General features: G+C 38.1%; 1 protein-coding gene across 1 annotated transcript in view; it reads right to left on the bottom strand.

The window, feature by feature from the left end:
• pof1b (POF1B actin binding protein) overlaps window positions 1-21,764 on the bottom strand; it is a 31,494-nt gene that overhangs the window by 6,264 nt on the left and 3,466 nt on the right. The window contains exons 3-11 of the mRNA XM_065287372.1: window positions 10,514-10,719; window positions 8,206-8,239; window positions 7,968-8,048; window positions 4,371-4,463; window positions 2,378-2,491; window positions 1,620-1,772; window positions 1,359-1,478; window positions 1,096-1,227; window positions 515-597 (exon numbers count right to left, since the gene is read on the bottom strand). Of these exons, the coding sequence (XP_065143444.1) occupies window positions 515-597; window positions 1,096-1,227; window positions 1,359-1,478; window positions 1,620-1,772; window positions 2,378-2,491; window positions 4,371-4,463; window positions 7,968-8,048; window positions 8,206-8,239; window positions 10,514-10,719 (1,016 nt within the window). The remainder of the gene's footprint in view (window positions 1-514; window positions 598-1,095; window positions 1,228-1,358; window positions 1,479-1,619; window positions 1,773-2,377; window positions 2,492-4,370; window positions 4,464-7,967; window positions 8,049-8,205; window positions 8,240-10,513; window positions 10,720-21,764) is intronic.

The following is a 21,764-nucleotide window of genomic DNA, read 5'->3' as shown; positions in this document are numbered from 1 at the left end:
TTTGCATCAACTTCACTTTGTGCTGCGCCATGACTGCTTTCGTCTTCCATCATCTCGTTTCTGATTGGATATTGTTTCATCTCAAGAGTGTGCGCGCGTTTGTCAGGGTTCCCCCTCACACATCAGGATTTCTAATTGTACAATTCACGATTAGGGCAGCTCCGACGTTCTTCCGATCAGGTTCGGACACTCGTAACACACCTCAAACCAAGGGAAAATCTGATAACATCATCTGTAGAACCATCAAGATAATCGGGACATAGCTAGGATTGTCGGAAGTGGGGAAATCGGCCCAAAATCAGCCCGATAATCTTTTGGTGTGTACCCAGCATTAATCAAGTAAAGTTCTACTCAAAAAAAAAGTTAATTTATATTATTTCCAAATAATTCCCATAAATTCCTGTTAAGTTTCCAATTCAGAATATTTTCAAAACTCCCCAGATTAAGGTCTTGTAAAGTAAAACTCTTTCTGCACTTTTACCCCCTGTAAAGACACATATATAAACCCACACACCTCTTGGTAACAATGGTTTGGCTCGTGCTGTTACTAGAGTGACTACTACTGTCACTCTTCTGCATTTTGAGTCGTCTGATCTCCTGAGGATACAAGGTTAAAAGTCAAAGGTCAGATGCATACAGAATAAAGTGCTCCATTAGGAATGTGGAGAAATATCTGTCAGTCATATTCTACTGTGGATGATTCACATTTCCCAAGTGTAGCCAGTGTGAGATACTGGTATATCTATACATATTTGTAATGAGGGTCACATCCTCGGATTCATTTATTGGTTGACTTTTTTGTTGTTTTCTTTAAAAAAAAGTCAATATGGCCTGGTAAAATAATTGGTATTATTAATTATTCAATTTGTCCTGCAGCAAATCTGACAAGAAATGAAAGATGCACTGAAGTATTGACCAGTCTGACTTTGCTAATATCAATTTTTGACAATTTGTGATGCGTTGGTCTTGACCGTTACCAGAAACTAGTTATTATTATAGTGCAGTAAAATTATATATTGATATTTATATTACAAAATCGCATAAAAAAGGCATTATTAACCACTTGGAGCTGTGTGTCTGTATGTGTTCACGTACCTCCTCCTGCTGTTTGATGGTACTTTCACGCAATTCCAGTTTAGAAATAAGCTCTTTGATGCGCATTTCCAAGCCGCTGGTGTCAGTGGTTTGTGTTATGGTCCGCTCTGTCTGGATCTTTACCATCTGAGACTAAAACACACGCAGAAATACTACATCAAAAAGAGTTTATGTGAAGTTGTTTTAAAACAGCCGTGTACTTTGACCAGATTGTTTAGATAAGTGTTTGTTTATGGAGTGTGTAAGGCTCTTTCTTTCTTTACCCGCATGTTCTTGAGTTCTCTTTCCTTCTCCTCTCGTAGATCCTTCAGCATCTGTTCATAATGTCTGGACAGCTCCTGTGTTTTGACCTCAAGACTGGCACTGCTGCCCTGTCCTGCCAACTGCGAGAAACATCAATACACACAAACATGAGAACAAAACAAGAACAATTAAGAAACCAGAGTCTACAATTATGTATATCTCCAGTTTTCTGATTTCGGAAAGTTCGACAATGCAGAATACAGAAATGAAATGAAACTCACCTTCTTCCTCAGAATTTCATTCTCCTGTTCAAGAGCTCTCCTGTTGCTCTCAAGCTCTCTGATCTGGAAGTCTTTGCTGGGATCTTTGGTTTGGAAGTCCATTACCTGACTCTCAAGAGCACGTTGAGCAATGTTGCTCTCTTTTACAGCCATCTCAGAAAGAAAAACAATGAGGGACATAAATATCCAACACGCACACAATACCTTAAAAATGGCATGAGTGTTACAGGTAATAGACATTGGGTTCGATCTGCTTTGGTCAGTAGTGTTTAAAGGCGGGGTGCATGATCTCTGAAAGCTAATGTTGACATTTGAAATCACCTAAACAAACACGCCCCTAACCCAATAGAATCTGGACCTTCTTTTGATAGACCCACCGCACACATACGTAACCCAGGCAACGATGTCAGTTAGTAGACACGCCCCTTACTGCTGATTGGCTACAAGTGTGTTTTGGTACTCGGCCGACTCCCTTTTCCAAACAGTTTCTTAAAAATCGTGCACCCTGCCTTTAATCTTATCAGATGTACAGTACAATAGCTTCAAAGACATCTCTGCTTTCTATTTCTTTTCGTTTCTGTTACTTTCTGTTTGATTCGTTATTTTAGTAATATAGGACATTATGTGATATAAGGCAGTTGCAAAGCCTCTTGTACTTGGATGAACTCTTCAAAAACCTTTAGATGACATCATGGACACTACCTCCATATTTTTTATAGGCTATGGAAAGTAAAGTTTGTAAAGTAGGCACCCCCTACCTGCAGTTGTCTGTTGTGTTCACGGACGGTCTCCAGTAGTCTGTCGTACTGGGCAGCCTGATCTGCTTTAAAGCTCAGATCTCTTTCCAACTCCTCTTTTTCACTCTCCAACCGCTGCAAAAACACAAAACTAATATAGCTGACAACTGACTTACAGTCTCCTTCAATCGTGAATACGATTCATAATGGTCGAGGAACATTTTATTATGTTTTTCAGAGAAATGTAGGGTCATTTAAAAGCTACAGTTATTTACATTGCAGTCATTGAGCAAGCACATGAAATTATGTGTTGTTTTTTTTTCGTATTCGCAACACAAAGCATTTAATAAAGATTTATAGTTTTAAAATAAAATAACTCTTACTCACGATCAATATTTCAAACAAAGATGGCAATAAGAGGCAAAAGTTACAGACTGCAGCTTTAATGATTGAGTAATAAATGTATCGCCTGAAACTATTTTCATGATGTCCTTAATGCAAATCATTTCCATTAAATGTTGTGTAAAAACGCTCAAATGAACTTTAGATAAATCCCGAATGAATAGTGTCGTCTTTAGCTGCTGAATAAACAATGCATTCGGCATGATCCTCTCTAAATCTCTTAGTGCTGTGCAATACTCACAACTTAAAAAAAGAAAACACACAAACTTTAGTTCATTATTTAGGTGAGTAGTTTGTAAGAGGAGGAATGAGACTTTCGCATGCCTCAGTAATTGCCAAACAAGGCTGACCTAGGGGCGATAAATCTCCTGCAGCTTTTGGCAGCACTTGTTGAAAACATCCCTGTACTTGTGGCAGCACTACAGTATGTGGCTTTAAGTCAATCGGGAAATTAATGGTTTAAAACGTTACATTTGGCATTTCATTACAACATTTTGGTAGTAATTGAAAAACCCTGTCCAATGCATTACAAAAATGCACACATATCTGGTTCTGTAACGGTACATTCACACGTGGCGTAAACGTTAACGCTTCTCAATTACTTTTAATGGGTAACTTTATGCCTTGCCGAACTGAATTGTGGATCTGTCAATGTCGCGTCACTGTATTGCTCGCAGCAGAAGTTGAGCATTTCTCATCTTTTTAAGCACCAACGCGTGCGTCAGCCAATGAAATCGCCTTATGCAAATAACATAGTGCAAGCCAGCCAATTCAGCTTATGCAAGACTGAAACATGTGTTGCGGCCATTGTGATTGGCTGTTGGCCACGGTTTAGACAAGCCTTTCGTCAAGCGTGTGAAAGTACCGTAAGTGGTCACCAAATGTTTCACATTTAAGGGGTGGTTTCCCGGACAGGGCTATCCTAGTCCCAGACTAAAATGCATGTTTTACATATTTTAATTCATATTTGTTTTAAGATTGTTTTGTGTAAGGTATGTTTGTAAAAACCACCTATATGTCCTTATATAACTAAGGCCTAGTCCTGGATTAACCAGCCCCCCCCCATATTTTTTAATTGTTTATGCATTTGGAAAGCGCTTTAATCCAAAGCGATATACATTTATTTCCATCAATGTATGTATCCTGGGTTCAAACCCATTGAGCATTTCTACCGCTAACGCATTGCTTTTCCACTAAGCTGTACAGGAGCTACTTTCTATTCCATTTTACCTACATGAGTGTATTTTTATTGATTATAAAATGTAAAAATATATTTTTATCAGTGCAAACTCAGTTTTTCTACATTATTATGATGCAATTATAGAAAATGCATATATATCACATAACATACATGAATATATTAAAGCTAATATAACATTGAATGGCTGGGGGTTATGGAGTAAATGTCATACCCTTCATCATACCCTTGAATTTGTTTAAACAGGCATCACACCTTCAACAACACAAGGTCGGCTTGAAGCGAAGTTGTAAAACAAACACACGCCCCCAGGATGACAGCTGATGTGTTTTATCATTGCAGCTCCAGTGGAAACCGGGGATTGTTTGAATAGGACCAGAGGGCTGTGAGGTGGTTTTATGATCTGTTTCTTACCCTCAGATCGTCCTGCAGGTGCACCAGCTCCTCTCTCAGGCTACTGAATGTGGTCAACAACAGCCGCATGGCCTTATCAGCCGTCAGGCGGGTCTAGATACAAGAGAGGGAGATATAAATGAATATTTATAGAAATGTGAAGTAGATCATTACGATTGTGGGCTTTGTGTCACTCAAAACCTCAAGCCAAAAGTGTGACCCTGTCTGTCAAATCCAGGTTAAAGTCTCATTTCATGAAGAAATGAAGTTCATCAAAGTTTGATTTCAATCAATGATTTCCATCTCAGTCAGTTTTAAAGATATCAAGGTTATATTGCACAGAATTTTCTTTACTTATGTAAGATGATTTTATGAAGATAGGTGCATTTTCACAGGCAGGGTCACATCTACTCATGTATAATCATGTTTTTGTGTCTGACATGAATTGAAATTGCTTGGAGCTGACAAGTTTTGAATTTGCGAATTTGCTTAGAAAATCTATACATTAACATTACATTTATGCATTTTGGCAGACACTTCAATCCAATTTGACTTACAGTGCATTCAAGATATACATTTTCCCAGCCTGTGTTTTCCATGGGAATCTAACTTAATGCGTTATCAGCTGAGCTACAATAATACTTAAAGGGATAGTTCGGCCCAAAATGATATTTAACTCATGATTAACTTAAGGGTGATTTATAGTTGTGCGTAGGTCCTACGGCGTAGCCGCGACGGCGTAGGTTCCGCGTCGGTTTTCTTTTATACTTTTGCGTCGTCCTCCGCGTCGACATGCAAATACATGCGCAAACCGCTGGTAGGCAGTATCCACGCGTGTAACCACAGTAGCACCGCGACCGTCAGAGAAGAATAAGCTTGGCAAGTTAACCCACAAACGAAAAAGAAACAGCAACTTGTTGTGTATAATTTGATACGACCAGCAATGATGGAAGTAAATAAACAGTGACTTTTGTTGCAGTTTGAGTTAAATCACTCCTCAACTTGGCTCATCTTTGTTTTCACCGTCACAAACGGAAATACCAATGACGCAGTTTTTTTTACCTGACGGGAGGGGTTCTGGTGGACCAATCACAGCGCTTGCGGTCCGCGTAGAGCCGACGCGCTGTTAGAAATTTTGTGAGGTGCTACGCAGAGCTACGCACGGGCTACGGATAGCCTACGCCGGCATAGGACCTACGCACGACTTTAAATCGCCCTTTACCCTCAAGCTGTCCGAGATGCATAAGTCCATAATTTTTCAGACTAACACATTTGAGTTATTTTAGAAAACATCCTAGAGCTTTCAGTTTATAAAATATAAAGATATGGGGTCCACGTCCTTCAAGTCCAAAAAACGTGCATCCATCCTTCACAAAATTAATCCAAACGGCTTTGTGTTAGAAATATCCTTAATTAAAACTTTATAAATGAAAATAACTAGCTTCCGGTAACGCTGCAATCTTAAGGCGCCTTTTGGACATTTTGATTACTTTTATGAAAGGTGGATGCACATTTTTTGGACTTGAAGGAGGTGGACCCCATATCTTTATATTTTATAAACTGATAGATCTAAGACATTTTCTAAATAACTGAAAATGTGTAAGTCTGAAAAATGTTGGACATATGCATCTTGGACAACTTGAGGGTGAGTAAATCATGGGTTTAATATCATTATTGGCCGAACTATCCCTTTAAGACTGAAGTATAGTCCAGAGGGTCGTGTACAGAGCGAGTTCGTGCAAGTCCGTTAGAAATGCCGAATTATTCTTAACCGTGCGTAAATTATACACATAGGACGTACATGCGCTTACAGGAGAATGTACTATGTACTAGTCCCAAGAGATGCATTGCATTTTGTCGCAATGCAGTGAACGTCTGTGTACACGTACGAGTCAAATAGGGCTGTCACGATTTCGAAATTTGGCTGACAGTTAATTGACTAATATATTTTTACAATTTGGACGACTAATTACCTGTTTTAGGGCTTTGACATTTAATTCTAATACCTTTTTTTGCTTATAAAATACATTTTACACATTGCTGTAATTATTTAACTCTTTCGCCGCCATTGACGAGATATCTCGTCAATCAAGAGAAAACGCTTCCCTGCCAATGACGAGATTTTTCGTCTTTACGCAATACCGCTATTATCCACTAGGTGGCGCCCTTCCGCAACTTTTTAAACCCCGAAGTATTGCCCTATGGCAAGCGGCTGCATGTCCGTGTCTGTTTTAAAGATCACTCTGAATGGGATCTCTATGAAAAGTCCGTCACAAAAAATGGAATTATCTCTGCTTTTTGCTCAAAATGTGGTGTTTTTGCAGAAACCTACCCATATTCAAAAGCTGATTACAAAAGAACTACTAAAGGTAGGATGAAACGTTTTTTTTTGTTTGAAAGCAGAGGGTCTGGTCTTTCATTTGGTATATTGTATGTTTATATATTTAAAGAAGAACATTTTCTGAAAGGCATTAAACTTTGGTGAAAATCATGAAAAACACTGGCGCTGGCTGGCAACTTTTAAAAAAAACGCTGGCGGTAAAAGAGTTAAATTAAATATTTTGCAAGGTTTACATGGCAGTAAATATTAATACACATAACACATATTTAAAAGTAATTATTTAATGAATATATCTTTCAAAAACTGAAAATTCTTCATAAGAAATAAACACAATAAAGTGTCTGAAAAATAACCGAAAATAAAAATTCAATCAAAATAAACTGACTATACTAGAACAGGCCTTAAATAGTAGCCAATCCTATTAAGGTCATATTAGTACTGGACCACATGTCTGTAGTAGCTGCAGATCCTTAAGAATAGCATCCTTCACTTCCCTAAATTTAAAATTGCTGTTTTAAAAATGTATGTTTTACCTAGCAGTTCAAACTGCTTAAATAAGTTTTGCAGCGTTTCTTTAAATAATGTTTTTCCACTGTATTAAAAGGCTTTGCAATGTATCGCATTACACTGTCAGTTAAGGAACACCGTTTGATACGGTCTCGTTTATACAGGCCCTGCAGCTCCCCCTTGTGTTTTTTAGAGAGATATGCAATCATTGCGGTGATCTGAAATCATAGCGATGAGGTCAAACAATCCGATAAGATGATTATTTAATTATTGTGACAGCCCTAGAGTCAAATAAACTATACTTTGCAAGGCTGTGCGTTCAACCGTGTGCGTATGTTCGCAGATTATACTCTGGGCTTTAAACACAGACATACCCATTATGTCAGACTTTATGGCTGTATTTTTGTTGTTTTACAATAAAGTGCATCAGTTTTATGCATGAAGTTCCTCTTTTAACTAATCTACTGTACAAATTCTTTCCTAATGTACTTCCCACTGCCCAGCATCATTTGTTCCTATAACGTTAAACCACGTCATCTTATTTGTTAAACTTCCTGTGAATGGTGTGGAAGGTTTCCTGTAAATTCCTGTCTGCATTAATCTCACTTCCCCGGTCAAATAAGCAAAATGAGTGTGCTTGCAGTAACATGTGTTCAGGACACTTCATCATCTAAATAATCCGTCTAGAAAGCTGTCTGAGGGTGGGGTGTACAGGGAGACGGGTGGGGCTGGGTGGATGTAGATACTGTGACCGTGCCTCTCTTTCTCACCTGCAGCAGGTAGCGGATCTGTTGCTTAGTCAGTTCAGACGCTCCTTTAGGTATAAGAGCCTCGATTTCTTCTTTCTCCACCTGTTTTGCACACAGACACAAACGGATTTAATCGACTGCAAATGTATCTTTATTAGAATAAAGGAAAATACAGGAAATGTGTATGCAGTAATAAAAAAAATGAATTATAGAGCTTTCACACGACATTGGAGGAACCGAAGAACATGCCACTCCTTACCTTGTAGTCAATGGTGGTGTCCAAAAGGTGTTTCCTGTAGACACAGAACAATAGAGGTGAAGCGCCTTGAAGCAGAGGCGTCTAAAACTATTACTGTTCTCACAAGGAGTTCTGAGGATCAATTAACACATGAATCACTATATGCTTCGGATAAGATGTAGTAGTTTCAGGTTTTGGATCACACCAATGAATCATTTGAGAAAGTGACGTAAACAGATGTGTGTTTAGATAGTGGTGTCTGGCAGACGGAAATGGCACATAATAGTTCTTAAGACATCTAATGGGATAATGGGTTGTTTAGTCTTATCTGCAACTCTATTAAGACACAAGGGAAGATGATTTTGTGCATGTTACCTGCATTGTTGTAGAACCAATTGTGCGCGTCGGGGCAAAAATACAGGAAAAAGTACTTTACTAACTGTACAGCATTGCCTTATCTGATCAAAGGCACCTGAATCAACTTTTTGAAATGCTGAAAGTGTGCCAGACTACACCTCATGTCTAGATTGTGTCATGCTGTATAGAGCAGGGGTGCCCAACCCTGCTCCTGGAGGGCTACCGTCCTGCAGACTTCAGCTCCAACACACCTGTCTGTAATTATCAAGCAACCCTGAACACCTTGATTAGCTGCTTCAGCTGTGTTTGATTAGGGTTGGAGCTAAAATCTGCAGGACGGTAGCCCTCCAGGAATAGGGTTGGGCACCCCTGGTATAGAGGAAAGATAGTAGTTAATGAATCGTTTTAAAGGGGACATATCATGAAAATCTGACTTTTTCCATGTTTAAGTGCTATTGGGTCCCCACCAGTGCTTCTGTCAACCGAGTCAATGTGAAAAAGATCACCCCAGTAACTTGGTTTTGGTAAACCATTCACTGCAAGCATTTGAAAGATTAGGTAATTGAAGTTGGCTCCCCTTGTGATGTCAAAAAGGGATCTTATTATAATAATACCACCCCTTAATCTGCACTATCCAACAATGGCACTGCCATTTAGTGCAGAGAGAGTGAAGTTGTTTCAATTTCAACAAACCACCATTATGGTGATCAGTGTATGCATTACATTAGCTCATTTGCATTTAAGGGGACAAATCCAAAAACGGCACATTTTTGTTTTACAAAGTGGCCATTTTTTCATGTTATAATAAATTTTCTGTGGGGTATTTTGAGCTAAATCATCACATATGTACTCTGGGGACACCAAAGATTTATTTTACATTTTTAAAATGTATTGTGAAAAATGTCCCCTTAAAATATATTTCCATAAGACTTTACAATAAGGTTGCATTCATTTATGCATTAGCTAACACGCACTATCAATAATGAATATAGTTTATTAGCATTTATTAATCTTTATTTATGGTAGTTAATGCCAATACATTTGTTCATGTTAGTTTTAAACTAATGTAAACAGCTATAACTTTTTACTGTCTCTGCATTCTGACTTAAAGGTGCTCTAAGCGAATTCACATGTTTAAGACCATAAAACATTTTTTTTACATACAGCAAACATCTCCTCACTATCTGCTTGCTGCCTGTCCGCTGATCAAACTGTAAAAAAAACGCATTCTCAGTAGACAGCCCAGGCTCCACAAATTTCAATAAAAACACAGTGGCCAAACCTACCACCACGAAACATAACAGTGTTCCAGCCAATAAACAACAAGGATTTGGGGATGGGGGTTTGGTGCGTTCATGAAAGCACGGAAGGGAGGGGGAGGAGTAAAAACAGTTCAAACATCAACAAAAAGTGACGTCTCACAGATTCGCTTAGAGCGCTTTTAACACTGTTTAAGAGTTGGATTCCTCATGCTAAATATAGGCAAAGTGTTAAATAAGCATTATATAGTTAAAGCCGATGTTGATATTTGAAATCACCTAAACAAACAAGCCCATACCCCAATAGAATTTGGACCTTCTTTTGATAACCCGCCCCACACATACGCAACCCAGGCAACAATGTCAGTAGACATGCCCCTGAATGCTGATTGGCTACAAGTGTGTTTTGGTACTCGGCAAGACTCCCTCTTCCAAAGTGTTTTTTCAAAAATCATGCACCCCGCCTTTAAAGGGTATTAAAAAGCCTGTGCCAAATGCAATTCGCTAGGGTTCGTACACGTTTTGGAAAAATTCAAATGTTTTCAAAAAGTTTTCGTGAAAGATATGGAAAAATTTCTTGCTTAATTTCTTTTATGGCCAATTTCAGTGCAGGAAGTACAGTGGAAGTCCTTATATGGGCATTTAACCGGAATAGCGATCAAACACTCAAACCAAGAGCTGACACGAAATCAACAAAAAGGAAAAGCATTCACCTTCCACGGATCTTGGACACATGATCGGAGATGCAGGTGTGAATGTCAATGTTCTTGCGATAGACCTCAGCAAGAAGCTCGCCAAAGAAGCGGTTGTCCATCTTTTCCACCTGGTCCACCTCGACGACCTCAGTGTTTATATGAATGTTCTTCACATTTCTATCCACGTACTCCTCATGGATGCTGGAGGTCTCCGTTGTCTCTGACTGTATAGAGGAAGACAAAAAGTGTTGCATGACTCCATATAAGGCCACAAATGTAATTCATAAAAGATAAGTTTCATTAGAGACAAGTTTAGTCAGTTTAGTATAGACCCACCGAGTAAACAAATCAACCACGTGATTAGAACCTGCTGTCATTTGACACATGCAAAATATGTGACTCTTGCATAACAGCACACAGAGTGCATGCATACTAGTTCAAAGAAAAGAAGCATTTCACTGGAGGCCTATCATTTCTGTTCTCTCTGTTTCAAATTAAAGGTTACATATGTGACCATGCGTTAAAATCTAGATAAAGACTGTGATGCATACTTCAGGAAACATGAACCGGTCCACACCTTGATGAATAGTAAGATAAACGCCACACCTTATTAAACCTGATATAATACAACTGACAGACTTCTCTGACGAAGATTTTTACACGGCAAACTAATTACATGTCAGACTCTTTAAGCCATCTTGATGGGTTAAAAAGGTCAAGTATTTGCATTCAGTATAATGACTAAAACAGATTAAAGGGTTAAGCAATTACAATAAGCATTTCAGATATCAAAAGAGAGACATCTCAGTTTGATTTCAATCACTGATTTCACATTTACTTTAATCTTTGACACCGCTCAGATGCAAAAACTGCTAAACACCACCTCCGTCCGTCACAAATGAGATAATGATATTAACCAAATGCTCTCGGCACGTATTACTCGTTCATCAAATACTTTCACCTCAAAACTGCTTAATCCTGGCCTCAGGCCATCTAGAAATACTGCTTTGTTGGCAGAATCCATTAAGGGGGCGTGTACACCAAGTTGTTTACGCCGGCTTATGCTTTTAATTATTTCCAGCTGCATTTATTTTCGTGCCGAGCGCCTGCGCTAGATGTATTATTTTTGCACCCAGGGTTGAAAAATGTTCAACTTTGGGTGAAACACACAGCTCATCAATGTCACTTCTCACTCTGCCGTCCAATCACAGTGGAGGAGGGGTGAGACAAATATCACAACAACCAACCGGCACAATTATGGAGAACAAAATCATCATGGACACCCGGAGCTGTACAACACATCTTCACACTTTTATAGAAACAGGAATATAAAGGATCTTGCTTGGAAGAAAGTGAGTCAGGTGTTCGGACAATCTGCTAAGTTGTAAAAAACGCTCTTTTCTCAATTTGAGCTTCGGGTAAAAACTCAGCTTTTCAATGTCACTTCTCACTCAGACGTCCAATCACAGCGGAGGAGGGGTGGGACAAACATCACAACAACCAACCGGTGCATCGTTTAACTACTGATAAACAAAACAAAAAAGTATCATAGCAACCAAAGCGCTAAGATAAATAAAGCTGGCAAGCGCCTTTTCAGTCACGTTGAAATGCTTAATATTGAGACTACAAGCTAGCTAAATCCGACAAACTGAACGTATTTGTGTCTGAATTTTATGCGCGAATGACGTGAATTAACTTAAAATGTTCAAGCCTCCAACTACTGCGTAAAGCACGATTTATGCACTTCATTCTCATTTAGTGTAAAAGCAGTTATGTAGCGTACACATCAAACCGTTTATGCCAGCAGCTGAGGTTTTTTTTTCAATTGTTCACCACGCTTTTTTAAAAAGCCAGCAGCTGGTGAGTTTCACTCAGCAGTTTTTCTGCGCTCAGTGCTGTGCGTTGAAAAATATTCATCTTTGGGTAAAAAGCTCAGCTTGTCAATGTCACTTTTCACTCGGCCGTCCAATCACAGTGGAGGAGGGGTGGGATAAATATCACAGCAACCAACCATGCATCGTTTAACGAATGATAAACAATACAAAAAATATCATAGCAACCAAAGCGCTCAGATAAAAAAAAGCTGGCAAGCGGTGCATTGTTTACAGTTTGCGTCCGCCTACCGTTTTCAGTCGCGTTTAAATGCTTTGGTGTGCACGCCTCCTTACCCAAACAAAAAAAAGCGCTGGCAAGCGCCCACAGTCGGCATCCGCCTGGCATTTTCAGCGGCGTTTAAACGCTTTGGTGTGCATGCCTCCTTACCCAAAAAAAAAAACGCTGGCAAGCGCCCACAGTCGGCATCCGCCTGGCATTTTCAGCTGCATTTAAACGCTTTGGTCTACACGCCCCATAAACCTTTTTTGTTTCCACAAAGAACCGTTTAGTCAAATGTTTTCTTAAAGAGACATTTCTTTATACATTTTTATACATCTTAAAAAACTTTTTTCATCCAAAAAAAAAACTTTTGTAAAACAGAAGGGTGCTTCAGATTTTAAAGGTGCTTTAAAGAACCATTTAGATGGAAAAGGTTCTTCTATGGCATCATGAAGCACCTTTATTTTTAAGAGTGTATATGCACTTATTTTTCAAAACTGCAAATTATATTTTTCTTAGATGTGACTTTAAGCATGTAAAATTATAGACTGACTGGAGCTTTGGTTTTAAAAGCAGTTTTAATAGCAATAAAAATAATTAATGGTTATCACATTGGCTAAACTGTCTGTAATGGCCTGTCCCTAAGTAACAGTGTTTATTCAATGCTTCGATTTGATTGATGGCATTGCATTGCATTGTTTTTCTAAAGTTTCAAACTGATTGATGGGGCTGCATTGAAGCAAGACAACAGTTTTGTAAGTCATGCACTGAAGTTTTAGAGCTGGAGGTGTGTTGGAGCAGTCAGACTGGATTCCACTGATATGTGAGAGCCAATCACAGAAGGAGGGTTGCTGCAAGGTGGTTTCATCCAGATTTAAACCGGAGGACAAGATCACAGCTTAAGTTTAAATATGAGTAACGCCCACATAACTATAAATCATTAACGTAACTTGAAAACTTTTATCCGTCTAATCTTTAAGGTTTTGCATTTGACAGAAGCTTTATCCAAAACGACTTAGTGCATTCAAGTTATACATGTTTTGTGTGTTTACTGGGCATTAAGCCCACAACCTTTAATTAATGATTGTAATAAAAACATTATCAACAGGTTTTAATGAGATAAACATCAATGTCACATCTGAGGAGCCTTCAAAAGGCTATAAATTCTCATGAATGCTGGATCTCTGTTGGCAAAACAGTAGATGACCCCTAGGGTGTAACACGCGAACCATAAACTTTACAAAAAATAAACAACTACCAAAATGAGCATTAGCATTAAAAATATGATGTGATGTTAATTATTTTGTGTCTGTATGGTTCAATTTAATGTAAAATTGAACCATCATAAAATTTCAAAATAAATTTGCAGATTACTTTTCTTTTTTTGAGGACCAAGTTGAACATGTCTGGTATTATTTCATTTTGAAAGAATATTTGGGGGATAATTGCAAAAATGTGGTGTAACTGGTCTGCTTCAATTGGTGTAACTAGTATTTTTTTTATGAAAATATAAATATAATTCAATTTTATTTTGTGTGATATTTAAAAATGTTTTTTTTTAATGCCATCAAGGTGGTTACGCCATTTGACCTATTTTAGGTCCATTCAGTCTTATCTTTCATAAAAATGCTCCAAATGTAATTTTTTATTGCATAAAACGAACATAAATACACCATGTGCATTGAAATAAACCTAATGCATGCTTTTAAAACAAGTTTTTAAAAAAAGATTTCTCATCTTGTCAAATTATTTTATCCAATGCAACTTACAGCAGTGTTTCTCAACCAGTGGGCCGGACCCACAGGGGGCCTCAAGATGACTTAAAATTATTTAAATAAACCTCATAAAACAAGCACTAAAAAAAGCTAAACAACAAAAATTCAAGATATTTCTTATTGTTTGGTTATTTTTGTAACAAACATGCACTGTCTGATTTTTACGAGAAGTAGAATTTATTCGACTTGTACGTGTACACAGACGTTCAACGCATGTGCATTGTGACAAATACAATCAATGCTCTCAAAAAAGATGTAGTATGGGCAACATACTACGTTTTCCTGTAGGCACATACTTTCAAAAATCTGGCGGTGCCCACGTAGTACGCCCGTACTCTTCTTATCAAACGGAAACCTAGGGTACAGTCCCAGTGACAGAAAAGGTACAGTTTTGTACCTTTATTTCCGACAGTGTACACATAAAAATACTTCTAAAGGCTATACTTCTGCCTCTACAGTACACATTAGTTTGCATAACGTTTACATTGGTAGTAATACGCTGTACAAGTTCAGCTACAATAAGCGGTTCATCACTGCACGGGCTTGTTCGGTCCCGTGCATCCAGTGAAAAATGTGTAAAATTTGCATGCCAGTAAAAGTTTTATGAGAAGGAAAAACCTGCCCAGGAGTTTGCAGGTGTTTTCGTGTGTTCAGAGAGCACTTCCATAAAAACAAGTGTTTTTTAAGGTGGGTGTGACAGACCTTGAGAACATTCCACACATTCTGTGGCAGAACGCTCACCAATGACAGTGAGAACTGGGTGTGTGTGGACTTCAATCTGAAACCGGTTTGAAGTTGCAACAACAAAGGACAGAAGCGAATGTTTCTCATATTACCAAACTAGCTATTTTTTCCCAGCTGGCCTTTTTGCACAATCAACATTGCACGAATGTAGTTTTGCATTACTATCTGGGTGTGTTTATGTGAGATCAGAAAGATAAGAAATCATTCATGTACATGAGCTGTACTTTGTACACTGGTTAGACACTGGTTACTTTTGCCTGACAAGTTACAGCATGCAGTGCATACAGCAAGCAGAGGCAAATTTAAGCTAAGCACTTCTAGTTTGACTGGCAGCACACAAGGTCACATCACACAATTTTAATTAAAAGTCATCTAAATTTGCACTCATGCGCAAAAAGGTCTATCTATCTATCTATCTATCTATCTAGAAAAATGAGGAACTGTGTCTTTAAGCCATGACTCTGAAACACCCACAAACTAAATACAAATCCGAGCAACCATCTGCCGGTTTTAAAAAGAAATCCCGAAATTTATGTGAAGACATTGTATTAAGATATTCATCCAGTGAACCTTTGGGATGTCCTTTCTGTGCTAGTGCTTGGTTCACAATACCTCACTGTCTGTGAAAATAGGTCAATGTGAGAGCCAAAAGCTTCTCTGTAAGAACAGCAGGTCATTACTGTGCCCTACAGTGAAAGGTTTTCTGGCTACTGTTAGCTGGTGAAGAGAATTACAAAAGAAACCGAGAGATTTAAATACTGAAGGAATGAAGGGCATGAGGATTTTTTTTTTAATCCTTAAAAACTCTTTAATCAGACGCCAACTCTCATATAGTTATTGGTAAACATTATAATTTCAAGCCATTCATTTGGGTCAAGGGATGTGTGCCTGTATTGTTAAATTTGTTTTATTTTTTCCATAAACTATACAGAAACATAGACTAATCAAATGGCCAGTTGTACAAACAACTATAAATATGGAGTATACACACACAAAAAAATACTGGGTTATTTTCAACTCAACACTGGGTCAAAAATGGACAAACCCAACCCAGTGGTTTGTAATTTCACATATGCGGGTTGTTTCAACACAAAATGCTGGATTGTTTTAACCCATTGTTGGGTCAAATATAGAATGTAGATTTTCTGGGTTACTTTAAATTGACACTCCACTTTTTTTGAAAATATGCTCATTTTTACAGTTTTGGAATACATTCAGTGGATCTCCGGGTCTGGCTGTACGCCTTTAAGCATAGCTAAGTTTAATTCATTATATTTAGTATAATTCCCGAAAATAGTCCCCTGCTATTGAAAGTAACCAGCCATGGTACAGCAGCAAAGTCCTTGATTATTAACCCGGAATGAGATTATATTTCCTAGTTATATCAGCCTAGAAAATCACAACTTTTAATTTTCAGTCGGTTTTAGTACACGATGTCAAGTTTTAAATAGGAAAAATATCAAAACTTATTTTTTTGCGCGATGCTAATGGTCTAATCAGATTCAATGGATTATGCTAAGCTATGCTAAAAGTGCTAGCGCCAGACCCGGAGATCAGCTGAATGGATTCCAAAACTGTAAGAATCAAATAGTTAACTCTAGGGGAGCTGGAAAATGAGCATATTTTCAAAGAAATTGGAGTGTCCCTTTAACTCAATGGCTGGGCTTGTGCCTTTTTGACCCAAAACTGGGTTGAAATAACCCAGCATTTTTATTAGAGTGTAGTTAGATAAAATGTGCCTTGTTAACAGAGGCAGACACTCCTTAAGTATTTTTACTTTCTACATAAAAGTAAATGTTTAAGTATTCGTATTTTATCAGTGTTTTTCTTTGGAAAACATACATTCCAAAGCATATTATCAAAGCATTTTTTTTAATCAACTACATTTCATAATTTCAAGTTTTTGGTTTATATTTAATATTTAAGTACATTTAACATCTAGTTTTTTTTTTACTTTTACTTAAAGCCCCACTGTGTAGGATCTACTCCCATCTAGCGGTAAAGCTCTATATGACAACCAACTGATTATTAGTTTCTAGCCCCCCCCATTCGGAACGCGTTTTAACTAGTACGGTGGCCCTGTCATGCCAAGGTTAACATGGCTTCCAGTAGCTAAAGCAAAAGCAATGAAAAAAAATGAACAATTTGCATTGTCCTTTGCCTGTGATCCGTCAAAGCACACATATTTATGTTAAACATGGAAAAAGTCTGATTGTCATGATATGTCCGCTTAAAATCACATAAGTTACAAAAAGCAATCATAAACGTAGCTTAGACACTCCTTTTTCATCCACGCGAGGAAAAATATCACAGGGGCTGTTAAACTTGGTATTAAGATGTGTTTTCATCGATCAGATCACAAGTGGACGAGAGAGAGACATTACGTTTACACTTGGTGTTTAAATCGGTCTCTTTTTATCCATTTTCGACCGCTTCTCTTCAGATTACTGAGGACCAGTTCCTCTCCTGTCATTTACTCATGAGCTAGAGTAATGACGGGTTTAAATGGACGCGAACTAATATGTCAGAGTCCAATGCTTATGTTTAAGTAAACGTTACATGTCCGTGTATATGTAAGAGCTTTCTCTGATATTGGTAATAAGATCGCTCAACTTTCACACGCTTGTAAAATGAAACGAAAGACGCGCAGATCAGACGCTTTTATCAATGAAAGGCTAAAAATAGCGCTGTACACCGTGTGTTTGTGTTAGAGTTCAGAAAAGATGAAAAACATTTATCTCAGTACCTCAGATTACATAAATGGGCGGAGAGACGGCGTGTGGCTGTTCCAAGACATTAAACCACATGAACGTTTACACTAACAAGTGTTACGCATACCCATGCTATAGTTAGCCAAGGAACTATAAAACTTCAAGTTTACAACATAAACTGTATAGATGTAAACGAATATGCTGAATTACCTGTGGTGAAGATAGAAAGTAACTTGAGTCCAATGAGCCCCATCTTGGAAAACTAACTCCAATATTGACTTTGGTCTTGATGTTTTTCCTGTCGCGTTGTCGTTTAAAATCCCTGTTTCGCTTCCTTGGCGACTTGTTTTAATGTCCTCGAGAATAGTTCTTCAACAGGCTTTCAAAGCATTAGATCGCAGGTTTATCACGGCGTGCGGCCGAAGGATTCAGTCTAACGCAGGTCGCATATCCGGGCTGCATACGTCATCAAGCCTGGTTTATTTAAATTAACTGAGCATTACATTCGCAAGTCATAAGCATATTACATCAATTTACAATTAACTAAGAATAAATGTCAGCTTTATAATTATGTTGGCTTGACAAAGCCAACATACTGTTCTTCGATCTAAGCTTATTATTATTATTATTATTATTATTATTATTATTATTATTCTTCTGGTACAAACTTTTTCTCACAGTAACTCCTCCTAGAGCTTTCAAGCTACACCCACAAAACTTTACAAAACTTTTAAGACTGGTACGTAGATTGTTGCTATGACTTTTCTAACTGATGGGACCTACCGAATTCCTAAACGGGGCGCTCAAACACCCCAAATTTTCCATTGACTTAACATTGCGACAAACTTTGACGGGTCATAGCTGCAAGCGAGAAATTTGTAGAAACTTGTGGGTTACCACATTTGAAGAGGCTGGCAGGCTCTGTAAGAACATACATCACATTGGGGTGTAAGTTTCACCCCTGGGGTGTAAGGGGCACCCAAATTTCCCCATTGACTTATAATGGGGCAGGGAACATGCCCATATAAGGGAATAAAAGCGTCCCAGATGGAATATCTTCACTTTAGAGTGTCGTAGAGACATGGGGGTGGGCTCAATTTAGTCAGGCATCCAATCAGTCTCTCAGGATCGCCCCATAGCTATTAAGCCACGCCCCTAGCAACCATTTTTGGGCACCCTAGCAACATATCCCATAGACTGCCATTATAAAATGCCCAGATGGATATCTTTGCAGCACAGTGTCACAGAGACATGGGGGTGGGCTCATTTTACTCAGGCATCCAATCAGTCTCGGAGGATTCTTATTGAGGTATTAAGCCACGCCCCTAGCAACCAAATATGAGCACCCTAGCAACATAATAAACAAAACCTTATATCTCTGGATCCGAACATCATAGAGACATGGGGGTTGGGTCTTTTGGTCATGTTAGCCTTATGCTAGCTCCATGCTAAGTCATACTAGCTTCATGCTAGTTTCGTGCTAGCTTTATGCTAATTTCATAATAAATCTTGCTAACTTCATGCTAATCATGTTAGCATCATGCTAGCTTCATACTAATTCATGTTAGCATCATGCTAACTTCATGCTAATTCATGTTAGCATCGTGCTAGCTTCATGCTAATTCATGTTAGCTTCGTGCTAGCTTCATGCTAATTCATGTTAGCATCGTGCTAGCTTCATGCTAATTCATGTTAGCATCGTGCTAGCTTCATGCTAATTCATGTTAGCATCGTGCTAGCTGTATGCTAATTCATGTTAGCATCGTGCTAGCTTCATGCTAATTCATGTTAGCATCGTGCTAGCTTCATGCTAATTCATGTTAGCATCGTGCTAGCTTCATGCTAATTCATGTTAGCATCGTGCTAGCTTCATGCTAATTCATGTTAGCTTCGTGCTAGCTTCATGCTAATTCATGTTAGCTTCGTGCTAGCTTCATGCTAATTCATGTTAGCATCGTGCTAGCTTCATGCTAATTCATGTTAGCATCGTGCTAGCTTCATGCTAATTCATGTTAGCGTCGTGCTAGCTTCATGCTAATTCATGTTAGCTTCGTGCTAATCATGCTAGCATCATGCTAGCTTCCTGTTAATCATGCTAGCATCATGCTAGCTTCATGCTAATTCATGTTAGCATCATGCTAGCTTCATGCCTATTCATGTTAGCATCATGCTAGCTTCATGCTAATTTATGTTAGCATCATGCTAGCTTCATGCTAATTCATGTTAGCATCATGCTAGCTTCATGCTAATTCATGTTAACATCATACAGGCTTCATGCTAATTCATGTTAGCATCATGTTAGCTTCATGCTAATTCATGTTAGCATCATGCTAGCTTCATGCTAATTCATGTTAGCATCATGCTAGCTTCATGCTAATTCATGTTAGCATCATGCTAGCTTCATGCTAATTCATGTTAGCATCATGCTAGCTTCATGCTAATTCATGTTAGCATCATCCTAGCTTCATGCTAATTCATGTTAGCATCATGCTAGCTTCATGCTAATTCATGTTAGCATCATGTTAGCTTCATGCTAATTCATGTTAGCTTCATGCTAATTCATGTTAGCATTATGCTAGTTTCATGCTAATTCATGTTAGCATCATGCTAGCTTCATGCTAATTCATGTTAGCATCATGCTAACTTAGTGCTAAACATGCTAACATGGTAACTTTTGGTATCATGTTTACGGAAAGTTATAATACTAAACTAAACTTTTTTTAAATTTCTCTCAATCTGTTTTAAACGTTCAGGCTAGGCTTTGTCAAGCCAACATAAAGTTTGTCTTCAAACTTTTCTATCTAGTTGTTAATATTCTGAAATAAGACTGTCTTGATGACGTATACCGCCTACACATGCAACCTCCGTAGGCTTCAGCTCGCGGCCAGCTTGAGTGTGCTCTTAAAGCGCGAAAGGCGGAGCTTGAATTTCAGGAATGTCCCTCGTCGGCGAATGTATTTCAAAGATGGAGGCACAACATGGATTCAGCCAGAGAGCGCTACGGCGGTATGTATTTTAAATAGCAGATTCTACACTTACGAGAATACTTTGATTAGTGGGGTGGAAGTAATTACACATGAATGAGCACATACTTTTGGAAGAAAACATGGGTTTTTGCTAAGAATTAACAAAAAAAAGTACACACTGGAGCTTTAAGTAAAAAGTAAAAGTTCACAATTTGTTATGTAATTAGGTATTAAATCAATTTGAATATGCAATATAAAAGGAATACAAAGTATGATTCTGTGCTATAGAATGTAGTAAACATTTTTTTGTAATTTTTCACAAGACAAACACTCTGATTAAGCACAGATGCTTGGAAAATTTACTTAAAATACTCAAGTAGTGTCTGCTTCTGCTTGTTAATAATAATGTACAATCCTTCTTTAAGCAGCTTAAATAACCAGTAGAGAGACTTTTTTACATTGTTTTAACATCTTAATAATATCAATGAATGTGCAATGAACAAACATTAAAGGTGCCGTATAATGTAAAACTGTATTTATCTAGGCATAGATGAATAATAAGAGCTCTGTACATGGTAATGACATATCGTGAGCCTCAAACATGATCACGTTTGCTCCTTTTTATGTAATGTAAACCTTGTGCATGCAAAAGACCGCTGGAAAAGAGGCCAATCTCAACATAACACAGACTTTGACGTTACAGTGGGGATGTATGCCCCCAATAATCACATTAAATTAATTACAATGTTGTTTCAATGCTAAGAACAGTTGTGACTGCTGAGTTAGCGCTATATGCTAGTTAATGCTATATGCCAGCGTTTAGGCATAAATTCTACTATTGCCCATACTGTAAAAGTAACTGTAACGTCACATAAACTTACCACTCAGAAACATCCATTTCCAATCTCTGAACAAAAGATTTCCAATCTCTCAAAAATCTGTATTTTCGTCTGATACAGGCTCAAACATATAAGGTCTT

Source organism: Paramisgurnus dabryanus, chromosome 18 (genome assembly GCF_030506205.2).
Source record: "Paramisgurnus dabryanus chromosome 18, PD_genome_1.1, whole genome shotgun sequence".
NCBI classification, from domain to species: domain Eukaryota; kingdom Metazoa; phylum Chordata; class Actinopteri; order Cypriniformes; family Cobitidae; genus Paramisgurnus; species Paramisgurnus dabryanus.
The sequence above is the reverse complement of the archived record's forward strand: the minus strand, read 5'-3'. Positions and strand labels throughout refer to the sequence as shown.